General features: G+C 40.6%; 1 protein-coding gene across 3 annotated transcripts in view; it reads left to right on the forward strand.

The window, feature by feature from the left end:
• Positions 1 to 406: 406 nt before the first annotated feature.
• The window catches only part of OTUD4 (OTU deubiquitinase 4), a 48,117-nt gene continuing 21,092 nt past the window's right edge, over positions 407 to 27,431 (forward strand). The window contains exons 1-10 of one of the 3 annotated variants that reach the window (XM_050791760.1): positions 407 to 1,412; positions 6,757 to 6,840; positions 10,136 to 10,186; positions 18,492 to 18,538; positions 19,469 to 19,541; positions 20,661 to 20,742; positions 23,419 to 23,551; positions 26,230 to 26,287; positions 26,536 to 26,653; positions 26,749 to 26,813. In XM_050791760.1, coding sequence (XP_050647717.1) covers positions 1,254 to 1,412; positions 6,757 to 6,840; positions 10,136 to 10,186; positions 18,492 to 18,538; positions 19,469 to 19,541; positions 20,661 to 20,742; positions 23,419 to 23,551; positions 26,230 to 26,287; positions 26,536 to 26,653; positions 26,749 to 26,813 — 870 coding nt within the window. In that variant the 5' untranslated portion in view covers positions 407 to 1,253. Of the gene's footprint in view, positions 1,413 to 1,548; positions 1,646 to 6,756; positions 6,841 to 10,135; positions 10,187 to 18,491; positions 18,539 to 19,468; positions 19,542 to 20,660; positions 20,743 to 23,418; positions 23,552 to 26,229; positions 26,288 to 26,535; positions 26,654 to 26,748; positions 26,814 to 27,431 lie in introns of those variants that run through there. The other 2 variants (XM_050791761.1, XM_050791764.1) reach the window with 2 other exon arrangements.

Raw genomic sequence — 27,431 nt, forward strand, 5'->3', positions numbered from 1 at the left:
AAAAAACCCTAACGTCTTCCGACAGTGACATGCCTCTGAGATGGGGTGCTCAGCTACAGCGACAGGGTAAACAAAAATGTCTTTGGCAAAGCCTTCATCTTGCCGTAGTACGTGAGCTGTACTTCTAATTTCTAATAGGAATCAGCAGTCCACGGTTGATTTATGGGCAGAGTGTGTCGTCCCGCACCGTGCCAGTTCCCGGAGCCTCCGCCAATTAGCTCTATTTTCTGCTTAAGCCGTTAAAACCACCTCCATGGAAACGCCAGGAGGGCAGGCCGGGGGGAAGGGAGCAGATAGGTGCGCCCTCTGGAAAGAAATACACAAAGGGCCGACACTGCGCCGCCGTGTCCCTGGCAACTCCACGCTAGCCCAGCGCGCGCGTTTCCCGCCGCGCAGCGGCAGGGTTGGCGGGCGGCGCGCGCTGCTCGCCCCACGTCGGCTGGCAGAGCCCCTCGGCCTGCTCGCGGACGCGGCGCCAGAGCAGCGCGAAGTCCGCTTGGGGCGGTGGCGGCGGCGCCCGCGCTGTAGGGACTTGTAGTCCGCGCGCCTCCCGGGTGCCTCCCCCGGGTAGGCCGGCCCGCGCGTCCCCGCCTGCCGCAAGCCGACTTCCTGCGGCTGCCAAGACTACACCTCCCGCCGTCCTCTCCGCTGTCGGGCCGAAAGCGAAAACAAATTCTGGGCTGCGAGGTGCTGTTCTCTCCCGGGCGCCCCCACCCGCTCCCCGCCCCTCCGGCGTCCTCCAGCGAGGTGGGGAAACGAAAGGCCGCGTCTTTCTTTTTTGGTTTCCTCGGCTCCCGGCGTGGGGAGTGCGCGGGGGACGCAGGCCTCGCTTCACCTGAGCCGGCCCAGCGTGCGCGTCAGGGGCGGGGGTTTTCTCGCTTCACACCGGTACGGACGAGGAAACTTGTGGGGGCGGCGACCCCCGGCCTGGGTCCTGAGTCAGCCAGCGAGGCCGTCGGGAAGTGACTGCTCACTCTCGGGGTTTTCCTTAATCCCGCTCCTCCCGTTTGTTGTGGGCGCGTGTTCGCTCTGAGGAGGCGGCCGCGTGCGGACAGCCATGCATTAGGCAGGGCTCCCCTATGCGCCCGGAGAGCGCGGAACGCTGCCTCGGGCCGCCGCCGCCTGCCGCCGCTCGCGGAGCCCGAGCCCCAGCCCGAGCCGCCGCCTGCCCCAGGCCGGGGCGTCGAGCTGCCGGCGGCCTGGCCATGTGGGGCTAGCCCTTGCCGCGCCTGGCCTGTAGCAGGACCAGCAACATGGAGGCGGCCGTCGGCGTCCCCGACGGCGGGGACCAGGGTGGCGCGGGGCCCCGCGAGGACGCGACGCCCATGGACGCCTATCTGCGGAAACTGGGCTTGTATCGGAAACTGGTCGCCAAGGACGGGTCGTGCCTGTTCCGGGCAGTGGCGGAGCAGGTAATTGCAGGGGGGGGGGTGGTGCGAGGGGAGGCGGGGACGGCCCGGCGGGTCTGGGTGGGGAGGCAGCTGCGGGCTGTCCGGGCCGCCCACGGCCGGGGCTGCGCGTGCCCTCGCTGTCGTCACAGCGCCCCATTGTAACGCCGGAGTGGGACGCTGCTTTGCGTCTGAAAGGTGCAAATTGAAACTTCAAAGCTCGCAAATTAACGGGGTGTCTCTCTCCTGATGAAGAGGTAATGGATTGAGGACAACTTGTGAGGCCTGCTCGGAGCTTGTACAGTTGATTTATTGCTGGGGACCTGGCGACATGATATTTTTCACTTCTGTTCCGCATTCACCTTCCATCCCTTAGTTTAAGAAGCACCACGCTCACCCCACTCCAGTAAAACAAGTGTTTACTAGAAGTGGTGGATCCAACTTTACTTGTGGAACATATTTTGGTTTGCTGCTGGACTTTGGAATGTGGGGTAGGCAAGCTCGCCCATGTCACTTGAATGAAATGGGCAAACTGCCGTTTGAGAAAACCAACCTTTTACAAATATAGAATATTTTGAAGGATTTGTCTTTGAGTAGGTTCCACCCTTTATTATGGTCTGCTGGGCTGTGTAGGTATACTAAACAGAACTGACTTTTTTTTAAAAAAAGCCTGTTTTGATGTTGGTAGTAGAAAGGGTACGTGTAACTGGAGCTTTTCAAAACCACTTTCTAACACAGTTGCTCAGGAAGATTTTTCTGATTTTTTTTTTTTGAGCGAGCTTATTCCATGTTATGTAACACTGTGTTGTAGGTGTACTGTCACCAAAACCTATCCTGTATTGAAAAATAGCTGCCGAAGTAGCTGGATAAAAGTTTCTGCTCTGGTGTGTCTTTCAGACCTTTCACATGTGCTTTCGTTTGACCTAGGACCTGCTCCCCACACCCCATCGCACACCGCTCCCTACCCCCCTGTGGGGTTTTTATGATGTTTCTGTTTTCCCTCACCTCTTTTGAATGCTAAATAACTTTAAAAATTTCTATTTGTGAGTAAATCTTTTACTTAACATCTGGAGGCCAGTCTGTTTTCTTGTTTTTAAACATTAAAAGGCAAGCCATTTATTTGCCATAGGGAGTAAAATCTTTCTTTAAAACAAATTGATTTAACGGACACAAACTGTTGCTTTATGTTGTGGACATTGTCATTGAAACATTCTTCCAGAAGCTCCCCAAACCAGGCTCTGTCCGTTAGACTTTTCTCTATTTCAATGTTGCTGTGAGGTATGTTAACACCCACCCACTCCCTCCAGTCCTTATTAGTAGTAGGTAAATAGTCTGCCCCATTTGTGAATTTTCTGAGTCTGTATCTGTCTTGCTTCCTTGAACTCCTCAGCACCTCCAGAAGCTAGGGAAGAGGTGGAAGTGAATTCAGCCCATATTTATTACGTACTGTTAGACCTAGCAAGAGTTTGGTAAGCGAGGAGGTAGAAGTAAATGGCGGTAAGGGAAGCTTGGAATTTACTTGAATTTGAGTTATCTGAGTCCTAGTTTATATTGAAGCAGAAAGGTGTGCCTGATTTCCGCAGTGCATACCATAGATACTTGGTGGCCTTGATTATACAGAAACCTCTCTGTTATTGTAGTGGGATCTCTGTTTTTAACTGGAAAGGGGGCAAGAGCTAGTTTACACTAAGAACTCTTTGTTACATCAGGTAACACATTTTATTGTATTTTGTGATGGGGCTTAGGTTAGGCATAAGGGACTACCCTTCCCAGTTATGTGACTCCTTTTTAGTCTGATGAGCTTAGCTCAAGACCTTGAACTTTGGGAGAAGTTCAGTAGACTACAGGTATAGCCATCATCGCCAAAGGCAAAGTGTGTGTGTGGGAAAGAGGAAGTAATACCAACGTCAGGCTTCCCTTTTAAAATAAGTACCAAGGATTTATATTTTTGCCAACAATTTCTCCTATAAAATCACAAATATTCATCATTTCTAAGAAGGAATCAGAGTAAATAATCTAAGTGGCAGTTTTTAAAGAGGGGAGGAGACTTGAGTTAGGATTTTGGTCTTTCTCTCCGAATTATCTGATTTAGATAGGCCATTTCCTTTTTACACTTGTGGATTTGGGCCTGCCGGAGGCCTGACCTGAATCAGCTCCACAGCCATGGAGCTAAAAATAGGACACTCTTAGAGGACTTGCTAAAACAGTGTCTCAGCCTTTCCCAGTATTTATCACTGTCTTGTCCCAAGTAAAAATGGGAAAGCCTTCTCGTTTGCTTTCATGTATATATTAATTTGCAGAGGTATTTGTCATACTACTTTAATTCTTCCGGAGTGTTCTCAACCTTGCACAGTAATTTACATTTTAAAAAGTTGTCATTTAACCTTGCTTTTCTTGCAGTGCTTGACTTTGTAAATTACCAGCACTCTCACACTTTATAGAAGTTGCTGAGAGTTTGCTTCTGAGCAAGGGGTTCCGATAGATTGTATGTGCCCTAATCTTTATTAAAAGAGGAGAAAAACCAATAGATATGCCTACCATTGTTTTTGATTGAAAATAAGCTTTACTAACTTACATTTGCCACCTGTTGCTAGGTAAATGGCTTTAAGACTAGCTCCACTTTGCTAATGGCAGAGGAAAGCCCTATCAGATGACACTGTGGTTTATTTATACTAATAATACCTTGATTCATAATAGTGTCTAACATGGCTTCTGTGAAAGAAGTGTTGCTAAATGTCATTTGTTGAATTGGCAAAAAAAATTCTTTTTTTTTTTTTTTGAGACAGAGTCTTGCTCTGTCGCCCAGGCTGGAGTGCAGTGGCACGATCTCGGCTCACTGCAAGCTCTGCCTCCCGGGTTCACGCCATTCTCCTGCCTCAGCCTCCTGAGTAGCTGGGACTACAGGCGCCTGCCACTGTGCCCGGCTAATTTTTTGTGTTTTTTTAGTAGAGATGGGGTTTCACCGTGTTAGCCAGGATGGTCTCGATCTCCTGACCTTGTGATCCACCCGCCTCGGCCTCCCAGAGTGCTGGAATTACAGGCGTGAGCCACCATGCCCGGCTGGCAAAAAAATTCTTATGGTGGTTATTTTTATATATAGATAGTTCTTTTGGTCACGGACTCTTAGAATGTATACGAATACAGTTTAATCGTGTCCGACAACAGCAGTGAAGGTAGAATCGGTTAAACTGAAAACCAGTTATTACAATGAAAACAAACTAATTGCTAACCTCAATAGGTATCTCAGTGTAATAGGACATACTAGGCGTCCAGGCAGTTGTGCCGGTTCTGTGAGTATAAATGAGCCTGGTTGTTACCAGGAGAGCTGTAGAATGCACAGCTGGAGCCTCCCTTTTCCCAAATTCTCTACTCACGCTAAACGTAAAGGGAGAACCACTTAATTGGATCTGTAACTTTTTTGTCTTTTTTTTCTTGAGACAGAGCCTCACTCTGTCACTCAGGCTGGAGTGCTGTGGCGTGATCTCGGCTCACTGCAACCTCTGCCTCCTGGTTTCAAGCGATTCTCCTGCCTCAGCCTCCCAAGTAGCTGGGACTACAGGCATGCACCACCGCGCCTGGCTAATTTTTTTATTTTTTATTTTTTTAGTAGAGGTGAGGTTTCACTATGTTGGCCAGGCTAGTCTCGAACTCCTGACCTCAGGTGATCCACCCTCCTTCGCCTCCCAAAGTGCTAGGATTACAGGCGTGAGCCACCGTGCCCGGCCAGGATCTGTAACTCTTAAAGCTACTTTCTATTAATATAAATTAAGAGATCTTGATGGTAGTTTGAAATGTGTTATTTTAAGTGTGTGTGTGTGTTTTTTTTTTTTTTAAACTATAACCCTTTAGGGTACAGGAGTATCTTTGAGATACCTAGTAATAGAAAAGAATTTTAATCTCCTTTAAGCATGTTAAAGAATTGGGAGCTAGGCCTGGGCGCGGTGACTCATGCCTTTAATCCCAGCACTTTGAGAGGCTGAGGCGGGTAGATCACCTGAGGTCAGGAGTTTGAGACCACCCTGGCCAACATGGTGAAACCCTGTTTCTACTAAAAATACAAAAATTAGCCGGACATGGCAGCACCTATAATCCAGCTACTCGGGAGGCTGAGGCAGAACAATCGCCTGAACCTGTGAGGCAGAGGTTGAGGTGAGCCGAGATTGCACCACTGTACTCCCGACTCCAGCCTGGGCGGACAGAGAAAGACTTTCTCTGGGGGGAAGAAAAAAATTCGGAGCTGGCTAGAAGGAAGCATTGGATAAGAAATAGTTGTTTCAGGCTGGGTGCGGTGGCTCATGCCTGTAATCCCAGCACATTGAGAGGTTGAGGTGGGTGGATCGCGAGATCAGGAGTTTGAGACCAGCCTGGCCAAGATGGTGAAACGCTGTCTCTACTAAAAATACAAAAATTAGCCAAGTTCCATGGTGGGTGCCTGTAATCCCAGCTACTCAGGAGGCTGAGGTAGGAGAATTGCTTGAACCCAGGAGGCGGAGGTTGCAGTGAGCCGAGATTGTTCCACTGCACTCTAGCCTGGGCAACAGAGCAGGACTCCGTCTCAAAAAAAAAAAATAATTATTTCAGTTCACAGCTTTAGAATATTGGTAAAAGACCACATGCCAGTAAGTTATCTTTTTGTTGAACTGGTTGTTTAATAGAAGAAAATGAAAACTACAGAGTGAGAGGATCTGGATCATACTTTGTAGGTTGGTACTTTACAATTTGGGCATAAAAACAAATCCCAAACCTCTTGGGATGACATCACACAACATTTTTGCACCCCTTGTGCTGCCTACTTGGATGTTCTTTCTTGTCTTGTAAGCTTGATCACCAGGGAAAGAATGAGTGCCTTAATTTTTCTGAAACTATAGTGGACTTAAATTTTTACATAGAGCCTCTAAGTGGATTCAGAATTAATGGGAAAAATAAATCGGCCTTTTACAGGCTGAAAGCTTCAAAATACATTCCTACTGAAGTTGCCAGTTTGTCTTTTTCAATACGTATAGGATGACGTTGAGCGTGGCATAGCATGGATTTTGTTAGCTCTTCTTTGTGAAGAGTAAAGTTATTGTGGAGGGATGGCCAAGGGAAGAGAGTGTCCTAAATTTGCAAAAATGTCCTAAAGGAGAAAGGCTAATAAATTCTTTTCAAAATTTGGCTTAAGAAGTAGTATTGTTTGTATATGTCATGTTTTTGCTGTGCTTGGTTAGAGGAAGAGGTAGGAATGAATAGATACCGAAATTTTAGAAAGGGAAGTGGAGGAAGACTGATAATCTATTGGTTGTCAGATTATTTTGGGTGTAAAAGAAGACATTAGGTTGTAACTTTTAACTGAATGCTTAATAGTGTGTTTGTTGCCTTTTGTTTTTAGGTATTGCACTCTCAGTCTCGCCATGTTGAAGTCAGAATGGCCTGTATTCATTATCTTCGAGAGAACAGAGAGAAATTTGAAGCGGTAACTTGTAATTTCAAACATGTAATGGTGTCTTGACTTGGATTTACATTTTGGCTTTTAGAAGTTTCTAGTAGAAATTTCACAGGCTGGATCTTAATGCATTTTATGAAAATAACACTTATAAAAAAACTTCTCTATTGAACTTTATCTAGTTATTCAGTTACGTTATTTTCCAGGCTATTATATGTTTTGCATTTATTTGGACATTTAGAAAGCTACAATGATGGATAAGACGCTGAGCTCTGGGGGATGAAAAGATGACCTGGACAAGGCCTTTGCATACTAAGAGTGGGCTTTGTCTGACATGGTCAGGGAATTGGGGGTGTTGTGATTAATAGTGGTGTCTGTGATTGGCAACTCCCTATAAATTAAAAAAAAAAAAAAAAAAAATTCAGGCCAGGCATGGTGGCTCACGCCTGTAATCCCAGTACTTTGGGAGGTGAGGAGTTCAAGACCCGCTTGGCCAACATGGCAAAACCCTGTGTCTACTAAAAATACAAAAGAAATTAGCTGGGTGTGGTGGCACGTGCCGGTAGTCCCAGCTACTCTTGAGGCTGAGGCACAAGGATTGCTTGAACCCAGGAGGCAGAGGTTGCAGTGAGCCGAGTTGTGCTGCTCCACCACAGCCTGGGTGACAGAGTGAGACTCTCTCAAAAAAAAAAAAAAAAAAAAAATTCAGACTTGCAGTGTAAAAAATACCCTGCGTATAAGTAATGCTGAGCGCTTAATTTTATCAGAAGGCATTTACAGGTTTTTAATTTTCAGGGTTCAGTGTGAACTCACATATCAGAACTCTATAATTATGTAAGTAGTGATTAATAGTTAATAAAATGTTGTGTAACAGCTTAATACAATTTTCTCGGTAGTATGTGAAATAAGATGCCACAGTGACCTGTTTTCATTTTACATTCAAAGTCTTATAGGATTTATTACTTACTGGTTTGAAGACCTAGAATTATGTAACCTGACAACTTTGGATGTTGTTTCCCCCAGTTGACTGGTAGAGAACATTGATATAATACTTTGCAAATAATAGGCTTGAAACCTTGTTTTATTAAAAAAAACTGGTAATACAGAGGCTAGATAAGAGAGTACAAAGATTACAAAGGTGTGGTAGAGAAGGGAAGTGGGGAGGTGGAGTGGTCTTTAAATTCTTACTAATCATTGGCCCCAGAGGGTAAAACTGTTGATAATAATGGACATTGCTAACATTGGTTGAGGTGCTTACTATGTGCCAGGCATTAACATTAAGTGCTTTGCATATATTTTTTTAGTCCATATAATCTTTTTTTTTTTGAATGGAGTCTCACTCTGTTGCCCAAGCTGGAGTGCAGTGGCGCGATCTCGGCTCACTGCAAGCTCCGCCTCCCAGGTTCATGCCATTCTCCTGCCTCAGCTTCTAGAGTAGCTGGGACTACAGGTGCCCGCTACCACCACGCCAGACTAATTTTTTGTGTTTTTAGTAGAGACGGGCTTTCACCATGTTAGCCAGGATGGTCTCAATCTTCTGACCTCGTGATCCACCCGCCCTGGCCTCCCAAAGTGCTGGGATTACGGGCATGAGCCACCGCGCCTGGCCTTAGTCCATATAATCTTATGAGGTATGATCATAGGTTGAAAGTTCCATGGGGAAAAGTTTCACTTTCCTTATATGAACCTTCAAGCAGTTTCATTTGTCCAGAATTGGAAAGAGATATTGTAGAAAGAATTATGCCTTGTTATGACATTGTTCAGCCATATCATAGATGGACACTTTCTGTTCAGAAAGAAGACTCTCAGATAGGATGCAGGCTTGTGTCAGAATTCTGCAGTCTCTTGTAACTTTAAATGGTTCTGTGTGTGTGTTTTTTTTTTTCTTAGACCTATAATCATCTAATATAGAACAGTAGCCCTTGATTGGTGGGCTCTTTAATATATATGGCTCTTTTATTATAAATATGTTTTGAAATTTAAGATATTTTTGGCAATTTGACATTATATAATCTGTAAAAGAATCTCAATCTTAAAATCCAAGGGTGCTTAAAAGATTTTTATAGACGAGGGAGTATACTTTAATGTCTTTAAGTATATCACTTTGCTAAATCAACTGGGACTGTAATTTAAATGCAATTGAATTTGGTGGTTCAACGAATGACTTTTAGAGATTTCTCAAATGAGTGTGATTGCTATGAAAGAAACATAAAAAAGGGCCGGGCGCGGTGGCTCAAGCCTGTAATCCCAGCACTTTGGGAGGCCGAGACGGGCGGATCACGAGGTCAGGAGATCGAGACCATCCTGGCGAACACGATGAAACCCCGTCTCTACTAAAAAGTACAAAAAAAACTAGCCGGGTGAGGTGGCGGGCACCTGTAGTCCCAGCTACTTGGGAGGCTGAGGCAGGAGAATGGCGTAAACCCGGGAGGCGGAGCTTGCAGTGAGCCGAGATCCGGTCACTGCACTCCAGCCTGGGCGACAGAGCGAGACTCCGTCTCAAAAAAAAAAAAAAAAGAAACATAAAAAAGGTTGGGTTATTACACAGCTTGAATAAACCCTATTTTTATGTCAAAGTAACAATGAAGCAATGAAGCAAGCTGTATTAGAAAAATCCTGTTGATGCTTCAAAATATTTTTAGCCTTATTAGTTCTCATCGCTCTTTCTGGTGTCACTGAACTGAGAGACAATGAGTACTTTTATCTGTATTGTTAAGCTATACTATTTCTTAGCTAGTAAGTCAGTCTTTGTTTTATTCCCTTCCACACACTGGCTACTACCAAGTTAAAGTACTGCTTTCATTATATAATTCCTCAGTTCAGAATGTCACCTGCAGTGGCCTTGAATGGCCTTTCCCATCTAGCCTGTAAGTCCTTCCTGGGCTCAAGGCCCTCTGTAAATATGCCCCCATTTGGGTTCTTCTCCCCCTCAGTTCCACAACAGGTTGTCCTGCTCCAGCTGGCCAGATTGCTTGTCTTCCCAACACAGTGTTCCTCTTCCTCCTCATGCCACATTGGCCCTCTCTGTAGAGTATCAGCTGCCTGTTGCCATCCAGATCCTGTCCAGTATTCATCTTGAGTCACTTTTCTTTCAGGAAACCTTTCCTGACATAATTTCCTTTTTTACATTCTTTTGTATGTTTATGGTCTTTAGTGATTGCTGTATGTTTTCATAATTAGATTATGTACATATTTTTAAATAATACTGAGGTATTTTAGGTTTATGTACAAACAGTAATTCACAGTGAATGTTGTTTACACAGTGAAGCGGTTAACTTTTGACATATATCTTAGATGACATTTCTAATAGATTTATTTTTTGCAGTTTATAGAAGGATCATTTGAAGAATATTTAAAGCGTTTGGAAAATCCACAGGTATGTTACGATCTTCTAGTATGTTTCTATTTTTATATATCCAAATAATGTATTTAAAATTCATTAAAATGGAAGATTACTATTACAGTGTATAGAGGAGTATAAAAGGCTGAAATAATACTGGGGTGATGATTTTCAGAATGCTACGTTGGTGTGTATGTAACCTTGGACAGGGTGAAGTTTGATTTCTCTTTTTTTTTTTTTTTGAGATGGATTCTCGCTCTGTTGCCAGGCTGGAGTGCATGGCACGATCTTGGCCCACTGCAGCGTGGGTTCAAGCGATTCTCCTCCCAAGTATCTGGGGCTGCAGGTGCGCACCACCATGCCCAGCTAATTGTTTTAGTTTTAGTATGGATGGGGTTTCACCCATCTATACTATTGGCCAGGATGGTCTCGATCTCTTGACGTCGTGATCTGCCTGCCTCGGCCTCTCAAAGTGCTGGGATTACAGGTGTGAGCCACCACACCCGGCCTGCAGAGTTTTTCTTTCTAGGCAACTGTGAAGGTAGAGTTCTTTCTTTCTTTTTTTTTTTTTTTTTTTTAATTATACTTTAAGTTCTAGGGTACATGTGCACAACATGCAGATTTGTTACATATGTATGCATGTGCCATGTTGGTGTGCTGCACCCATTAACTCGTTATTTACATTAGGTATATCTCCTAATGCTGTCCTTCCCCCCTTCCCCCACCCCATGACAGGCCCCAGTGTGTGATGTTCCCCTTCCTGTGTCCAAGTGTTCTCATTGTTCAATTCCCACCTATGAGTGAGAACATGCAGTGTTTGGTTTTTTGTCCTTGCAATAGTTTCCTGAGAATGATGGTTTCTAGCTTCATCCATGTCCTTACAAAGGACGTGAACTCATCCTTTTTTATGGCTGGCTGCATAGTATTCCATGGTGTATATGTGCTACATTTTCTTAATCCAGTCTATCATTGATGGATATTTGGGTTGGTTCCAGGTCTTTGCTATTGTGAATAGTGAGAAGGTAGAATTCTTTCATGCAGGTTCCTATTTCCATGATCATCTCGTGAAGAGGGAAGAGACTGTTGAGACAGAAAAGGATAGCGTTTACCTACCAACTCCTGCTGCTATACTTTTTCAGTCACGATGTTAAAAGAATTTTCTGTTTACAAAACTAACATTCTTACTATAAAAATCCAGATATCTTGGAATGCCATTTAGAATGTTAAGGTAAAAATAACATTGGCAAAGAAAAAAGCTAAGAAGAGTTAAGGAGTAAAGGGAATGTAATATAGGAACCAAGGATGTTTGATCGATGACTGGTGTATCCATTTGGTTGCCAAACACTAATTTGAGTGCTTGTTATGGGCCAATAATTCCTAGTCACCCTAGGGATGCAGAGGTAATGTAGATGACAAAAAAGTTTCCCTGTCATAGGAAAGAAGGTCAATACAAGCTAGAAAAGTAGATTTGTCACAAGAGTTATATAGCTGTGATGCTGTAGGCATTCAAAGTGTTATTTCTAGCTGGGTAGACAAAGCAACACTTTGAGAGTGAGTTTGTATTTGAAGTCTGAATAGATTCTAAATAGGAAATGCCTGGGCCGAAGGGCATTCCAGGCAGTGAAAACTGTGAGCAAGGCAGATTCAGAAAACAGTTCAGATTGTGTGGAGCATTGAGCATGTGTAGGTAAGAAGCAGTGAGAAAGGAGTTGGAAGGCAGGTTGGGGCCAAACTGTGGGAGAGCCTTCAGTGTTAGGGTCAGTGGTTTGGAGCTTATGCTTTAGAACCGTGTTTCTCAAAGTGTGATCTGTAGTTTATCTGTATCAAAATCACTTGATGTGCATGTGAAAATGCAGATTCCCTGGCCCCTATTCCAGACCTGAATCAGGGCCTCTGGGCCTGGGGCCTAGGCATCAGGCATTGGGAAGCCATATAAGGTTTTGCGGGAAGTCAGAGTAGTGGTTGCCCTATCTAAAATTCTAATTCTCAGCTTCCAACACATTCCCTGTATCCCTCTCCTTTATTTTTCTCTGTGGTGCTTATACCATTTAATGTACTGTATATTTCGTTTGTCGTCTTCCTACTTGAATTAAGCTCCATGAACACAGATATGTTTTGTTCACTGCTATGTTCCTGAACTGAGGGATTTTGTTGACTGAAGGGTTGGATGGCATTTTGATGACTGAATGGATAGATGAAAGAATATTGTGTAAAAATAGTTTGAGGTGGATGGGATCACAGGCAGAAAGACCCATTTTAAAATAGTTTAAAAAGTATTTAATATGGAAAAATGCGCACATTGTATTAAGTGTAAAAAGGAACAAGTATTACTCTGGTTTTGGAGACAAATACCTTTGAAGGCTTTTTCTCTAAATCCAGTCCTGAATATATTTTTATGTAATTCTGAAACTGAATTTTGCCCATATACTGTGATCACATATTCATTTTCCTGAGGTTTGCGTTTTTCTTAGTTTATAAGCCTCTTTGAAGGCAGGCATTGTGTGTATGTTTTTATTGCTTTGGAATTCCCATAGTTACCTTTCAGTTTAGGGTACCTAATTCATGATCAGTTTGTGTGTGCAGAATGAGTGTTAAGTCCACGTCACATTATATGTAACAGATAGGGAGAATAAACACCAGAATATTAACAGTTGTTATCTCCAGGTGGCGAGTATTATACGTGATTTTTTAATTTTTTTCTTCCTTTAGAAAAAATATAAAATGACAAAGGCCATTTATTACTTTGTATCAGGAAAACCACACAGTGTTGTTTCACAATAATTTCTGTGCAGCAGGTCAGGCTGTTGGGACTATGAGGATTTGAGCTAGGCGAGGCATAATGGGAATGAAGAGAAGGGGACAGAGGGAGGAAATGAGGCAGTGAACTGAACAGAGACGGATTTGATTTGGGGTCATGGGAAAGGAAGGTGTTAATGTTGGTCTGGTTTAGAACACGTGGGACAGGTTGTACCTCTTCCTCACGGTGGAGACTGGCCAGGTTTCTTTCTGATAAACACAAGACTTCTTATGATCTCCCCAGTCTGATCAAACCTCTTCTTGAGATGTCTTAGGTATCTTCTGAACAGTTGTTTCTTTTTTGTTACTAGCAACAAATATTTGTAAATCTTCATTCTTATTTTTTTGCTCTCCTGGGCTGGGCACAGTGGTTTGTGCCTCTAATCCCAACACTATAGGAGGCAGAGGTGGGCGGATCACTTGAGGTCAGAAGTTCATGATAGAGAAACCCCATCTCTACCAAAGATACAAAAAAATTAGCTGGGTGTGGTGGCGTGCACCTGTGGTCCCAGCTACTTGGGAGGCCAAGGCAGGAGAATTGGCTCGAACCTGGGACGCAGAGGTTGCAGTGAGCTGAGATTGTGCCACTGCATTCCAGCCTGGGCACCAGGGTGAGACTCCATCTCAAAAAATAAATAAATTTTTTTACTTTCCTGATACATGGCTGTATAAAATGAAAACAGAAACCATTTGGCAAATAGTTGATGGATAAACTCAGTTGCTTCATCCAGTTCTCAGAGAAAGCATCTTTATCCTCTTAAAATGATAAGGAACAGTAGAGCATTTTGAAAAGTACCTCAGACTTGTGCGAGAATATGTTTTTGTCCGCTTTGAGGTCAAATTGACATACAATGAAATTCATCACTTTTAAATGTACGATTTGATGAGATTTGACAAGTCTTATGTAACTACTTATGTAACCACCACCACAAACATCATAAAGGACATTTCCATCACTCCAAAAAGCTTCCTTTTGCCTTTTTGCAGTTAATTCCCTTCCCCCTATCCCCTGGGTCCTGGCAAGCACTGATTTGCTTTCTAAGTTTTGCCATTTCTAGATGCATATAAATGGAATGATAGAGTTTGTAGTCTTATGTATTTGGCTTCTTTAACTTAGCCTGTTGGAAACACTGAAATTCATTCATGCATTTAGCAGTAGTTCCTTTTCATTGAAGAATAATAGTCTGTGTATGTATCCGTCACAAGCTATGTATACATTTACCAGTTGATTGATATTTAAGTTCTTTACAGTTTTGGGTTGTTAAAATTGAAGCTGCTAGGCCAGACGCGGTGGCTCACGCCTGTAATCCCAGCACTTTGGGAGGCCGAGGTGGGTGGATTACGAGGTCAGAAGATGGAGACCATCCTGGCTAACACGGTGAAACCCCGTCTACTAAAAAAATACACGCACACACATACACACACAAAATTAGCCGGGCGTGGTGGCAGACGCCTGTGGTCCCAGCTACTCAGGAGGCTGAGGCAGGAGAATGGCATGAACCCAGGAGGCGGAGCTTGCAGTGAGCCGAGATCGCGCCACTACACTCCAGCCTACGTGACAGAACAAGACTCTGTCTCAGAAAAGAAAAATTGAAGCTGCTGTGAACAATTGCTTATAAATCTTTGTGTAGACATGTGTTTTCTTTTTTCTTGGATTAATACCTTAGAGCAAAATTACTGGGTCATCTGGTAAATATATTTTTAAGAGAAACTGCCAAACTTTTTGAAGTGACTGTACCATTTTGCTTTCTCTTCAGCAATATTATGAGAATTTCAGTTTCTCCACATATTTGCCAGCACTCCTTGTGATTTTGAATTTCTCTAATGATGTTGAGCATCTTTTCATGTGCTTGTCATCCATCTAATTTTGTTGGTGAAATGTCTGTTCATAGGTTTTTGCCCCGTTTTAATTGCTGCTGTTCTTACTGAATTTTACTAGTTCTTTATACTGGATATAAGTCCTGTATTGGATGTATATTTTACAAATACATTCTTCTAGTTTGTATTTTGGCTTTCCATTTTTCTTTTTCTTTTTTTTTTTAAATTATTTATTTATTTATTTATTTATTTTTGAGGCAGAGTTTTGCTCTGTTGCCCAAGCTGGGGTGAAGTGGCACGATCTCAGCTCACTGAAACCTCTGCCTCCCTGAGTTCAAGCAAGTCCCCTGCCTCAGCCTCCTGAATAGTTGGGATTACAAGCTTGGCTTTTCATTTACTTAACAATGTCTTTTGAGGAGCAAGAGCTTAATACTGATGACTATTTAAGAACATATAAGTTATGTAATTTTGATATAGTATGGTTAATTAGTTAAAGCATATTTTGAAGGAATTCCTTTTACAAGAAAGATGTATGTCACACATCAAAAATGCTGATTAAGCAAAATTACAGTTTTAAGGTGGAAGACAGTGGTAGTAGAGTATCGATTTTTTTTTTTTTTTTAAATAATACACTGCTTGGGGAAGATTTTAGGATATCCATTGTTTACCTAACCAGACTACAAAATAACTTATTCTGAAGATTACTTACTAAAAAGTACATTATTCTCATGTAGCATTTTGTTGAGACTGATAGAATTTTTCATTTTTTATTTTTATTTTTTTTAGAGATGGAGTTTCGCTCGTAACACCCAGGCTGGAGTGCAGTGGTATGATCTTGGCTCACTGCAACCTCCGCCTCCTGGGTTCAAGCAATTCTCCTGTCTCAGCCTCCTGAGTAGCTGGGATTACAGGCATCTGCCACCACACCCGGCTAATGTTTTTTTTTTTAATAGAGATGGGGTTTCACCATGTTGGCCAGGGTGGTCCTGAACTCCTGTCCTCAGGTAATCCACCCTCCTCGGCCTCCCAAAGTGCTGGGATTACAGGCATGAGCCACTGTGCCTGGAAGAATTTTTCATGTTTTTAAGTGATGTAATGCTTCTTGTATAAAAATTAGAAACATAGCTTGGGTGTTTGATCTAAACAGACTCATAGCAGTGAACGGTTTCCTCTACACCAAAGGGTATCACTTCTAGCAGTTTGTGAGAAGCCATGATTGTTAGGCTGAGGCCTATTTTAAGAGATCTATTTTAATATATGGCACCTATTCCATTTTGAAAATCAGAGCTAACTTTTAAGAACTATTGAAAAGTCTCTGGGGGAAAAGATTGTGCTGGTCTAAGATCAAAACATTCTTTAAAATATTTTCCTTATTTGAGTTTTTCTTTTCTTCCAAGGATTAAGTGGCAACATTCATTTACCAAAGCTCATTGTTTTTGGTGACTTAATGTATTAAGTCTTTACTGACTTCTACTAGGAAAATATTGTTATGATAAAAGTTTTAAAATATAGATGTATATAGAATGAAATCTATATACATGAAAAATGAAAATTCTTCATTTTTCCTCATGTTAACTTCCCTGTCTCTATTGTTGGTTTAGGATGTATCCTCCCCATCCGCTTTCTATGCGTGCACATGTACCAATATACGTGTCATTTTGTTTGTTTTTTACAAATAGGATTATTTTACCATGATTTACTTTTAAAATTTAATCTTGAGTGATTTTTCTAGGTCATTTCATGTGGTTATACCTCATTCTTTTCAATGAATACATGATATTCTATAGTGTGGATGAAACATGAATTATTTATTTTTATTTTTTTGAGACATAGTTTCACTCTTGTTGCCCAGGCTGGAGTGCAGAGGCGCAATCTCGGCTCACTGCAACCCCTGCCTCCCAGGTTCAAGTGGTTCTCCTCCCTCAGCCCCCGAGTAGCTGGGATTACAGGCACGTGCCACCAAGCCCGGCTAATTTTTTGTATTTTTAGTAGAGACGGGGTTTCACCATGTTGGTCAGGCTGGTGTTGAACTCCTGACGTCGTGATCCGCCTGCCTTGGCCTCCCAAAGTGTTGAGATTACAGGCATGAGCCACCGTGCCCTGCCTGAAACATGAATTATTTTACTATTCTGTAGGAATCTTAGGGACTTTTTTTTTCCTGTTTCTTTTTTTTTTTTTAACACTGTTACAAATAACTCCCAGTGACATCATTATTTTACATACACTTTTGTAGACATGAAATATTTCTTTATGATAGATTTATAGAAGTTGAACTGCTGGGTCAAAGGGTATATGGGACATTTAAAATTTCGAAATATACTGGCCATTTGTCTTTCAGAAAGGCTTTAAGGGACTTTTCTAAGGAGTGTAGAATTTCCCTTGTTTTCAAAACGATTGCTAGCACACTGCTGTCTTTTGTACCTTCATTTACCCTGAAGATAAGAGACCTTCTGCCCTTTTTTATACTTCCCGATTTTCTGCTTCTATTCAATATTTCTTTTTTTATTTTTTGAGATGGAGTTTTGCTCTTGTTGCCTAGGCTGGAGTGCAATGGTGCAATCTTGGCTCACTGCAACCTCCGCTTCCTGGGTTCAAGTGATTCTCCTGCCTCAGCCTCTTGAGTAGCTGGGACTATAGGCATGGGCCACTACACCTGGCTAATTTTGTATTTTTAGTAGAGATGAGATTTCTCCATGTTGGTCAGGCTGGTCTTTTTTTTTTTTTTTTTTTGAGACGAAGTCTCGCTCTGTCGCCCAGGCTGGAGTGCAGTGGCCGGATCTCAGCTCACTGCAAGCTCCGCCTCCCGGGTTCACGCCATTCTTCTGCCTCAGCCTGCCGAGTAGCTGGGACTACAGGCGCCCACCACCTCGCCCAGCTAGTTTTTTGTATTTTTTTAGTAGAGACGGGGTTTCACCGTATTATTAGCCAGGATGGTCTCGATCTCCGGTCAGGCTGGTCTTGAACTCCCAACCTCAAGTGATCCTCCCTCCTTGGCCTCCCAAAGTGCTGAGATCACAGGTGTGAGTCGCTGCACCTGGCCGCCTCTATTCAGTATTTCATTTCCCAAGCTTATACCATGTGCCAGGCTCTGTCCTGGGGGCTAGGCTGGAGGATAACTCTTGCCTTCAATAAGTTATCAACTTGAGCCAGGTGTGGTGGCTCATGCCTGTAATTCCAGCACTTTGGGAGGCAGAGGTGGGCAGATCACCTGAGGTCGGGAGTCGAGACCAGCCTGACCAACATGGAGAAACCCCATCTCTACTAAAAATACAAAATGAACCAGGCGTGGTGGCACATGCCTGTAATCCCAGCTACTTTGGAGGCTGAGGCAGGAGAATCACTTGAACCCTGGAGGTGGAGGTTGTGATGAGTTGAGATCACGCCACTGCACTCCAGCATGGGCAACGAGTGAAACTCCATCTCAAAAAAAAAAAAAAAGTTCTCAACTTACAGATGCTATGCTGTGGTCTTACCACACCAATAGGAACTGTCATTTCACCCTGTTAGTAAGTTTTTTTGTGTGTGTGTATGTGAGAGACTTGGACTGCATTTTACCATATATTGTCATCTGCTTTATACAAATGTTTTTATAATATTCACAATACTACTACTAATAATGAGCTTTAAGAACTCATTACATATGCTGTATAAAGGTGTGTATAGAAGTATAAAGTGTAATCTAAAAAGTGTGAGACACTTACATGCCACCTTTTTTTCTTCAATACAGGAATGGGTAGGACAAGTGGAAATAAGTGCCCTTTCTCTTATGTACAGGTAAACACTAATAACATAAGTAAAAGAAAATGTAACCATTGGGAAATTATATTCCATTATATTAAAAATGTTAAAATAGCAAAGCTGTTTTATACTTAGGTTATGAAGCATCTTTTCTAAGTTTTTTTTAATCACATCAATTAGATTTTGACATTTAGATATGTCAGTGTTTAGAAATTTTAAATCTCAAAATACTTTGGAAAAGGGTACAGAAATTTTTCCCGTCTATGTTCTGTAAAATATCACTTATCAACCTTATAGAGAAATGATTTTCTCCTTTCTCAGGGTCAGTGGCATTGAATGGCCACTAGAGCTGTACTAAAACACCATGTTACAAATTGAGTATTCCTTATCTGAATTGGTCGAGTCCAGAAGTTTTTGGATTTCGATTTTTTTTTTGTTTTGTTTTGGAATACTTACATTACACTTACCCAGTTGAGCATCCCTAATTTGAAAATCTGAAATCCAGAATGCTCCATTGAGCATTTCCTTTGAGTGTCATGTTGGTGCTCAAAAACTTTTAGGTTTTGGAACATTTGGGATTTTCGCTTTTTAGATTTGGGATGCTCAGCCTGTATTCAATTTTGCTACTTTTACCCAGTAGAGGAGCAGGTAAATACTTTGTTTTTTCTTTTCAGAATGTAGTTTAAATTTTGTCTTCAAAATTTCTTTGATTTTTGAAGTCTCCCTTAAGAATTATATCTGAAATTTAAAATATATACAAATTATATTCGAAATTTTACATGTTAAAAAAGTTACTTTTGCATAGATATTTTACAACTTAGTTATCTCATTATTGTCTTTTGTATCTCCAGTGATTGGGACAGTGCCTGGCACATATTAGGCCCTTGAGGAATGAATAAATGAATGATTAAATTCAAATTAATCAAGTATAGTCCATTATAAATAATTTCTAATTGTTGTTTTCAGGAAAGATTTTATAATTTATCGGGAACCAAATGTTTCTCCTTCACAAGTAACTGAAAATAATTTTCCTGAAAAGGTAAGAATTTTTCAAAGTGTTATAAAGTATTTAAGTAAAACTCACTTAGTTGCTACCATGACCTCATAAGCTATAATTTTAAATGATTTTTTGAAATATTTCCATATTAAGGTTATGGTATTCTGATTTCTTAAAAGTTCCTATTGTCACTTAGTCATGTTATTTTGTATTTTTTTGCTCCCACAAATTACTGTATTTAATTTTATAACATTTCAATAGAAACACTGAAAAGAAATATAAGACATTAATATATATGATGAATTAGAGTGTTATTAGTTTTTTGTCAATGTAAACATTAAGTACTAAAATAACTTGTGAAAATAGGTTCTGCCATTACATCCAGGAACTTTAGTAATCATATATATTTCCCTATTGTAAATTTTACTCACAAGGGTGTCGTTGCATTATCTGTCATAAAGCAGAAGCAACTGAAAAATTTTGTGAAGCCTAGAAAGAAAGATCAACTGACTTATTATAAGAGAATTTTTGTCTTAAGTAGCTATTTTGGAGTCATGAAGGCCAAATTGAAGTGACTTGTGTTCCACCATTCTAGTGGTGGTAAGTTAGAGGGGAATTGAGTAAAATACTACTGTTAGAAGGGTTTTGGGGTTTCTGGGACGTTTTAAGGGATCTGGCTTTTTCAAAACAAATTTTGAAATACATTGTTATATTCTAAACAAAATCAATGCACATTTTTCTTTGTATATTCTGATGATTTAGAAAATCACTTATACAAAGAAATTTATCTTTGATTTTACTTGTTAGAAAATTTTGCTTGTTAGAGGTTAGCATTAATAAGGTTTTCAAATATTTCCTTACAGTATCTTAATTTTCTTCTTTAAGTAGTTGAAAGCATGTTTTCATATATTATTTTTAGTTTTTTGTGATCCTGTAAACATTTCCAGAAATCATTTTGAGTTTTTTGATTTAATGCTTATATAACATTTCAACATATGGATGTACTGTAGCTTGACAATATTGAAGCTTTAGGTTACTCCTAAAATACTCACTATCTGTTTGGAAATGATCTAGTAATTCAGAGGCATTGGAGACGTACATTGCTATGTAAATGTCATATATATGAGGGGCTGAAATATTTCTTTTATTTTTCCCTTTCAGGTATTACTGTGTTTTTCAAATGGAAATCATTATGATATTGTGTATCCCATAAAGTATAAAGAAAGCTCTGCTATGTGTCAGTGTAAGTATCACCTTGTGTTTATATGGGAAATTATATTCCTAAATGTATAAAGTCTTAATATAAACAAATCAGAACAAATAATTCTATTGTGATATGAAAGTTATGTCCTAGAACCTTAAATTACCAAGAGTATTAATATTGTAATAAAAACGTGTTGCAATAGGAGGAAAGGTAGCTGGGCATGGTGGCACATGCCTGTTTTCCCAACTACTTGGGAGGCTGAGGTGGAAGGATCACTTGAGCTCAGGAAGGCAAGGCTGCAGTGAGCTATGATTGTGCCACTACACTCCAGCTTGGGCAACAGAGTGAGACCTTGTTTCAAACTCAAACAAAACAAAACAAAACAGAGAGAAATTGGAGGAAAGGGAGCTTGTGGCTAGAGTTTGACTTGTAAATACCGACTTTTTTTTCCTGCGATAATTTCAGTAATAAAGATTTATATACATTTTAAAAACTGTTAGTGTATAGCTTGAAAATCCAAATGACTGAGCAAATCAAACATTTGATTGTATTTGACTCCAGGGCAGCATTTTGAACCTTGGCACTATTGATATTTTGGGCCGGATAATCCTCTGTTGTAGGGCTGTCTTGTGAACTTTAGGATGTTAAGTAGCATTCTTGGCTTTTACCTAGTGGATGGCAGTAACACACTCTCTCTCCCTTTGTGACAACTAATAATATCTCCAGATTTTGCCAATGTTTCTTGGGCATATGAATTCCCCTTGTCCTTCTTCTCTTTGAGAATTCCTGCTATAGAAGAGCAGTGACCCTTCCTATCAGTTTATTTTATATCATCTATACTGGCAAAGCACAGATCAGTCATACAAAGCAGTGGTACTGGGCTTGTGACAGATTTTTCCTCTGCTGTTAAGCTAGTGGTAACCAGTAAAGATATGTGCAATACACTTTAAAAAAATTAATCCATTGTAAGATATGAAAGTGTAGCCTCTGTACCCTGGACTGTGTCTTTTCTCTCTCCTAGCTAGTCACAATCTGGACATTAAACAGCTCTGGGAAAGATAGCTCCTAGAGCTTGTCTTTCCTGTGCTTCTAAGTGCCTGTGGTTTGGGTGATATGAGGGCTGTAACTCCTGTTACTAGAATCTGGAAGAAAGATGGTCTATAAGAGGAAGGCTCTGTGGGAACTCATTTAGAGGTGGACAACTCAGTGTTTTTTTAGTTGTTGTTGCTATTTTTTTTTTTTTTTTGAGATGGAGTCTTGCTCTGTCGCCTAGTGCAGTGGCGCAGTCTCTGCTCACTGCAACTTCCGCCTCCTGGGTTTAAGCTGTTCTCCTGCCTCAGCTTCCCGAGTAGCTTGGATTACAGGTGCACGCCACCACATCTGGCTAATTTTTGTATTTTTAGTAGAGATGGGGTTTCACCATCTTGACCAGGCTGGTTTTGAACTCCTGACCTCAACTGATGCGCCCGCCTTAGCCTCCCAGAGTGCTGGGATTACAGGCGTGAGCCCTACCACACCCGGCCTTTTGCTGTTTTTTTAAGACAGGGTCTCGCTCTGTCACCCAGACTGGAGTGTAGTGGCATAATCTCAGTTCACTGCAACCATTGGCTTCTGGATTCAAGCGATTCTCCTGCCTCAGCCTCTTGAGTAGCTGGAATTACAGATGTGCACCACGACACCTGACTAATTTGTGTATTTTTAGTTGAGACAGGGTTTCACCGTGTTGGCCAGGCTGGTCTCGAACTCCTGACCTCCAGTGATCTGCCCGCCTTGGCCTCCCAAAGTGTTGGGATTACAGGTGTGAGCCTCCACACCTGGCCCCATTGTTGGTGAATTCTTAGTACATTTGTTTTCTTAAAGCTCATCGTAATAAAACCAAATGAGAGTCCTAAAATCCATGTATTTTTGAATTTTTGTTAAAATATATTTCCCTATATTTGAGACTGGAGTTTTAAAATTTTTATTTAAAGCAATGAAGTTGTCTAAATATGCTTCTTTCTTTCAGTGGCTGCTGAGAATATATTTTGTAACAGCTTTTTTTTTTAGTTGCTTATGTAAAATTAAAATCTGGAGCTAGGTTATGTAGTCAAACATCCTCTTTTTCTATGGAAACCTGAGAAGTGCTTGTCTAAGGGTACAATTAGTGGGAAAGCTTAGACTAGCATCCAAGTCTTCTGAGTTGTCAGCTAGTATGTACTATACTATATTCCTCTTTTTAGCAATCTTAATGCTTCTTAATGTTTTTCATCCAAGTCTCTTAAGATTGGGCATGTTGTATGACATCCTTAAGTCTCAGTTTCCTTATCTGTACAATCAGAATAATGCTTCACTGTGCTGGGATTAAACGTAAGGATATATAGAGGCACACAGTGTGTGGAATGTAGTAGTAATAATTGCTTAGTATGTGTGTTTTGGCTTTTCCTATTGTCCTACTTGTTTCACAGTTGTACCTTTTTGTGATGGATGGTGTTAGTTTTTAAAATGGCACTGTCTTTTGCGATTATTTTAAACTACTTAACTGCACTTAACAGAAATTTTAGTTGTATCCTAGGTAACTTTCTGATTAAATTATGTTATTGACCATAAGGTTTAGCAGGTATCTAGTCAGGATTTTAAAAGCCTGAGCAGTAGAAAGTTACAATGTTACAGTCTGGTCCTGTTTTTAAAAAACTGCCTGTAGTTAATGTTGGAAAATCTGTCTGTCATTAATTGCAGCTCTCCTTTATGAATTGCTGTATGAGAAGGTATTTAAAACTGATGTTAGTAAAATTGTGATGGGACTAGACACGTTGGAAGTAGCTGATGAAGACAACAGTGAAATATCAGATTCAGAGGATGACAGTTGCAAGTAAGAATGAAATCCTAAAATATTTTTCTAGTGCCATACAAGGAAACATTTAAGTAAATGTCTTTACATTTCAGTAAATGTCTTTGCATAAGATATATTGAGGTGTTAATGGTATTCATAAAGTATAGCAGTCTGCTGAAGTTTCTTTATCCCTGCCACTATTTTTACCTAATTTCTATTATGGGACTGTTTGGATGTTTATATTAGGATCTTATATTAGGATGTTTACTCTTTTATAAGAACCAACCCTATTATATTCTTATTGAAACTAAAAGTATATATTGTTGTATGAGAGTATGAAAGGATTGTACTTGGTATGTTACACTCTGTGACACTAGAGATATAAATGGAACTTAAGCCTTAGGCTGTCTAATTCTTTATTATAAAAATAACTTAAAATATATGTATATCTCTTGATTTGTAATTCCAAGTATTTATTGAATTAAAATTTTCTGATCCTGATTGAAAATTTGGCCACCATTTCTTTCTAACTTGAATCAGTGTCTGCCATTGTAAATTTAATTCTAGAATGGACTGACTTTACATAGATAGAAATTTTGCTCTATGGTTCTCTCTGAGCACCATGTCATTGACCATGGGGGACATTGGAAGAGAGAATGACTAGCTTGTTACAACTTGTTACCTGTGATTGGGGTTGGGGGACTTCTAGCACATCCAACACGTGTCCTTTGGTTGCTGCTGGTGGTAATGGTATTAGAAACAACTGGGTCTTGTATGGCAGTTGGCAGGTGAAGTACAGAATAGGGGCTAGTAAGCTGGAGAAGTTTACCAGACATGGTAGAGTAGGTGTATAAGATGTGTTCACTATTGTGTTTAGTTTTTCTTTTTATACCGCACTCTTGTCCTTGGAATGTGGATTACCTTTACATTGCATTATTAAAAAATTTTTTTTTTTTTGAGATGGAGTTTTGCTCTGGTAGCCCAGGCTGGAGTGCAATAGTGTGATCTCAGCTGACTGCAACCTCCACCTCCTGGGTTCAAGCGATTCTCCTGCCTCAGCCTCCTGAGTAGCTGGGATTACAGGCATGCGCCACCAACCCGGCTAATTTTGTATTTTTAGTAGAAATGGGGTTTCCTCTGTGTTAGTCAGGCTGGTCTCGAACTCACAAACTCAGATGATCTGACCGCCTCGGCCTCCAAAAGTGCTGGCCTCCAAAAGTACAGGCCTGAGGCAATGTGGCCTCTTTTTTATAAAACCATCAGATCTTGTGAGAACTCACGATCATGAGAGCAGCGTAGGGGAAACCACCCACATGATTCAGTTATCTCCACCTGGTCTTGCCCTTGATACGTGGGGAGTATTACAATTCAGAATGAGATTTTGGCTGGGGGCACAAAGCTAAACTGTATCAGCCTACATCTCAACACTCATTTTTGCCTACTTATTTTTTTTTTCCTTATAGCAGTTATCAGCATGTAACATACTCATTACTTACTAGTTTTTATCTGTTGTCACCAGATTGTACATTTCATGTAGGCAGAGTTTTTATTCTCTTAAATGCTAGACCCCAGCACCTAATAATACAGTCATCCCTTGGTGTATACCAGGGGATTCGGGACTCTTGAGTATACCACAGTCTGCACATATTCAAGTCCTGCTACGGGCCCTGTGAATCTGTTTATATGAAAAGCTGGCCCTCTGTATACTTGGGTGTCACATCCCAAGAATACTGTATTTTCGATCTGCTTTTGATTGGAAAAAAAGCTGTGTGTAAGTGGACCTGCACAGTTCAAACCTGTATTGTTCAAGAGCCAGCAGTGTACAGTGCATGGCACATAGTAGACACTCAAGTTAGTTATTGAGTATATGTGTAGGTATGTATGCGACAGTGAATTTAAAGGGCTGATGATGGTGCTTTCATTGTGCTGAACATTATTTGATGTAGAGTTTTTTTTTTTTTTTTTTTTTTTTGAGATGGAGTTTCGCTCTTGTTGCCCAGGCTGGAGTGCAGTGGTGTGAACTTGGCTCACTGCAACCTCCGCCCCCCAGGTTCAAGCGATTCTCCTGCCTCAGTCTCCCGAGTAGCTAGGATTATAGGCATGCGCCACCATGCCCAGCTAATTTTGTATTTTTAGTAGAGACAGGGTTTCTCCATGTTGGTCAGGTTGGTCTTGAACTCTCCAACTCAGGTGATCTGCCCGCTTCTGCCTCCCAAAGTGCTGGGATTGCAGGCGTGAGCCACCGCGCCCGGCTGATGGAGAGTGTTTTTAATAAAAGGGTTGTCGAATCTGCCTATAGATACTTTTGTTGTAAATCAATTTTTTTTTTTTTTTTTTTAAAAACGGGTATATTGAAAGAAAGAAACTGGTATATTGAATTTACAGAACAATGTAAAAAGTTGCTTTCAATATACACGTGAGTAAATTCAATTATTCTGCCCACCCAGATTTCACAGTTTATTTCTGTTCTCTTACTGATTACTGAGCCAGTTAGAATTACTGTTGTCTTTGACTTCTATCTTATATATATACATTTACATACATATACTCTTTTATATATAGATATATTTATACCAAAACTTGTATGAGCTCACTGGAATATAGCTCTGACTTTTTGGAGCATAGTTCTGACTTTGAAGACTTTTAGATGAAGTTAGAAGGTAATTGCATGCAAATAACTTTTTTCTGCCCCTAATTATGGTTATCTTTCTTTGTAGGAGTAAAACTGCTGCTGCTGCTGATGTGAATGGATTTAAACCTTTGTCAGACAATGAGGTATTTTTTTTTAAGTGGTTTTAAAACTAGCTCTTTAATATAAGAAAGCATATACATTAAAATCTTAATTTTTTTTCTTTTTTCTGGTACATTTCAGTCAAGTCAGGATCATCTAAGAAATTGATTTGGTGGCTTCCTAGTTTTTTGAAGTTTCTTTTCTTCATTTGACTTTAGTTTTACATGTGTCTCAAACAAAAATGTTTTAAAAGCACTCGTGTTGATTGGACTTCTTGACTTTGTTTGTTTAGCAGCTGAAGAACAATGGGAACTCTACTAGCCTGCCTTTGTCTAGAAAGGTTCTTAAGTCACTCAATCCTGCAGTCTATAGAAATGTGGAATATGAAATTTGGCTGAAGTCTAAACAAGGTGAGTTAAAAATCTGCATTTTCCATAAATTTGCTTTGTAGCACTTGAAAATAAGTCAACTTTATATTATACTGACCTTTTTTTTTTTTTAACAGCTCAGCAAAAACGTGATTATTCCATTGCTGCTGGCTTACAATATGAAGTTGGAGACAAATGTCAAGTAAGTGACTCATGTAAAATAAGAGATTTTACTTGAAACCTTGCTTTTTCTAATATGAACCGAGAAAACAACTGAGGTGTGAATATGTTGTTAATTTGGGATTTCAGAATATATTTATTATGTATATACATTTTAGTAGTTTACAAGTATTTAGCTTTTTGACTCATTTGAATACATTGTTAAAATTGTATGTATCTGAAACTGGCATTCCATCACATGATCTTTAAAAACAATTCAGCCTTTGGTATTAACTTGGTTCAAAGAAGTAATGATAATAACATATCAGATATTGAGGTTTTTTTGTTAAAATGGACTGAAATTGATTCAAAATTGACTATAGGTCATTTAGTTTTGTTTATGAAAATCATCTTGGATGATGTTGGTACATACATAATGTTTACTGTTGGACTGAGGAAGGAAAGTGAACCACAGAGAAGTTTTTGCCAATTAATTTGAATATGCAGCTGCCCTGGGTTTGAGTAGCTGATGGTTAAAAGGAGAAAGTTGGATTAAAATCAGTGTTTCTTAATCTAGTAGTTAACCCCCTCACTTCCTCCCCTGCCCCCCCTACCCCCACTGAACATTCAGCAGTGTCGAGAAATTTTTTACTGTCACAAC

Source organism: Macaca thibetana, chromosome 5 (genome assembly GCF_024542745.1).
Source record: "Macaca thibetana thibetana isolate TM-01 chromosome 5, ASM2454274v1, whole genome shotgun sequence".
In the NCBI taxonomy this organism is placed as follows: domain Eukaryota; kingdom Metazoa; phylum Chordata; class Mammalia; order Primates; family Cercopithecidae; genus Macaca; species Macaca thibetana.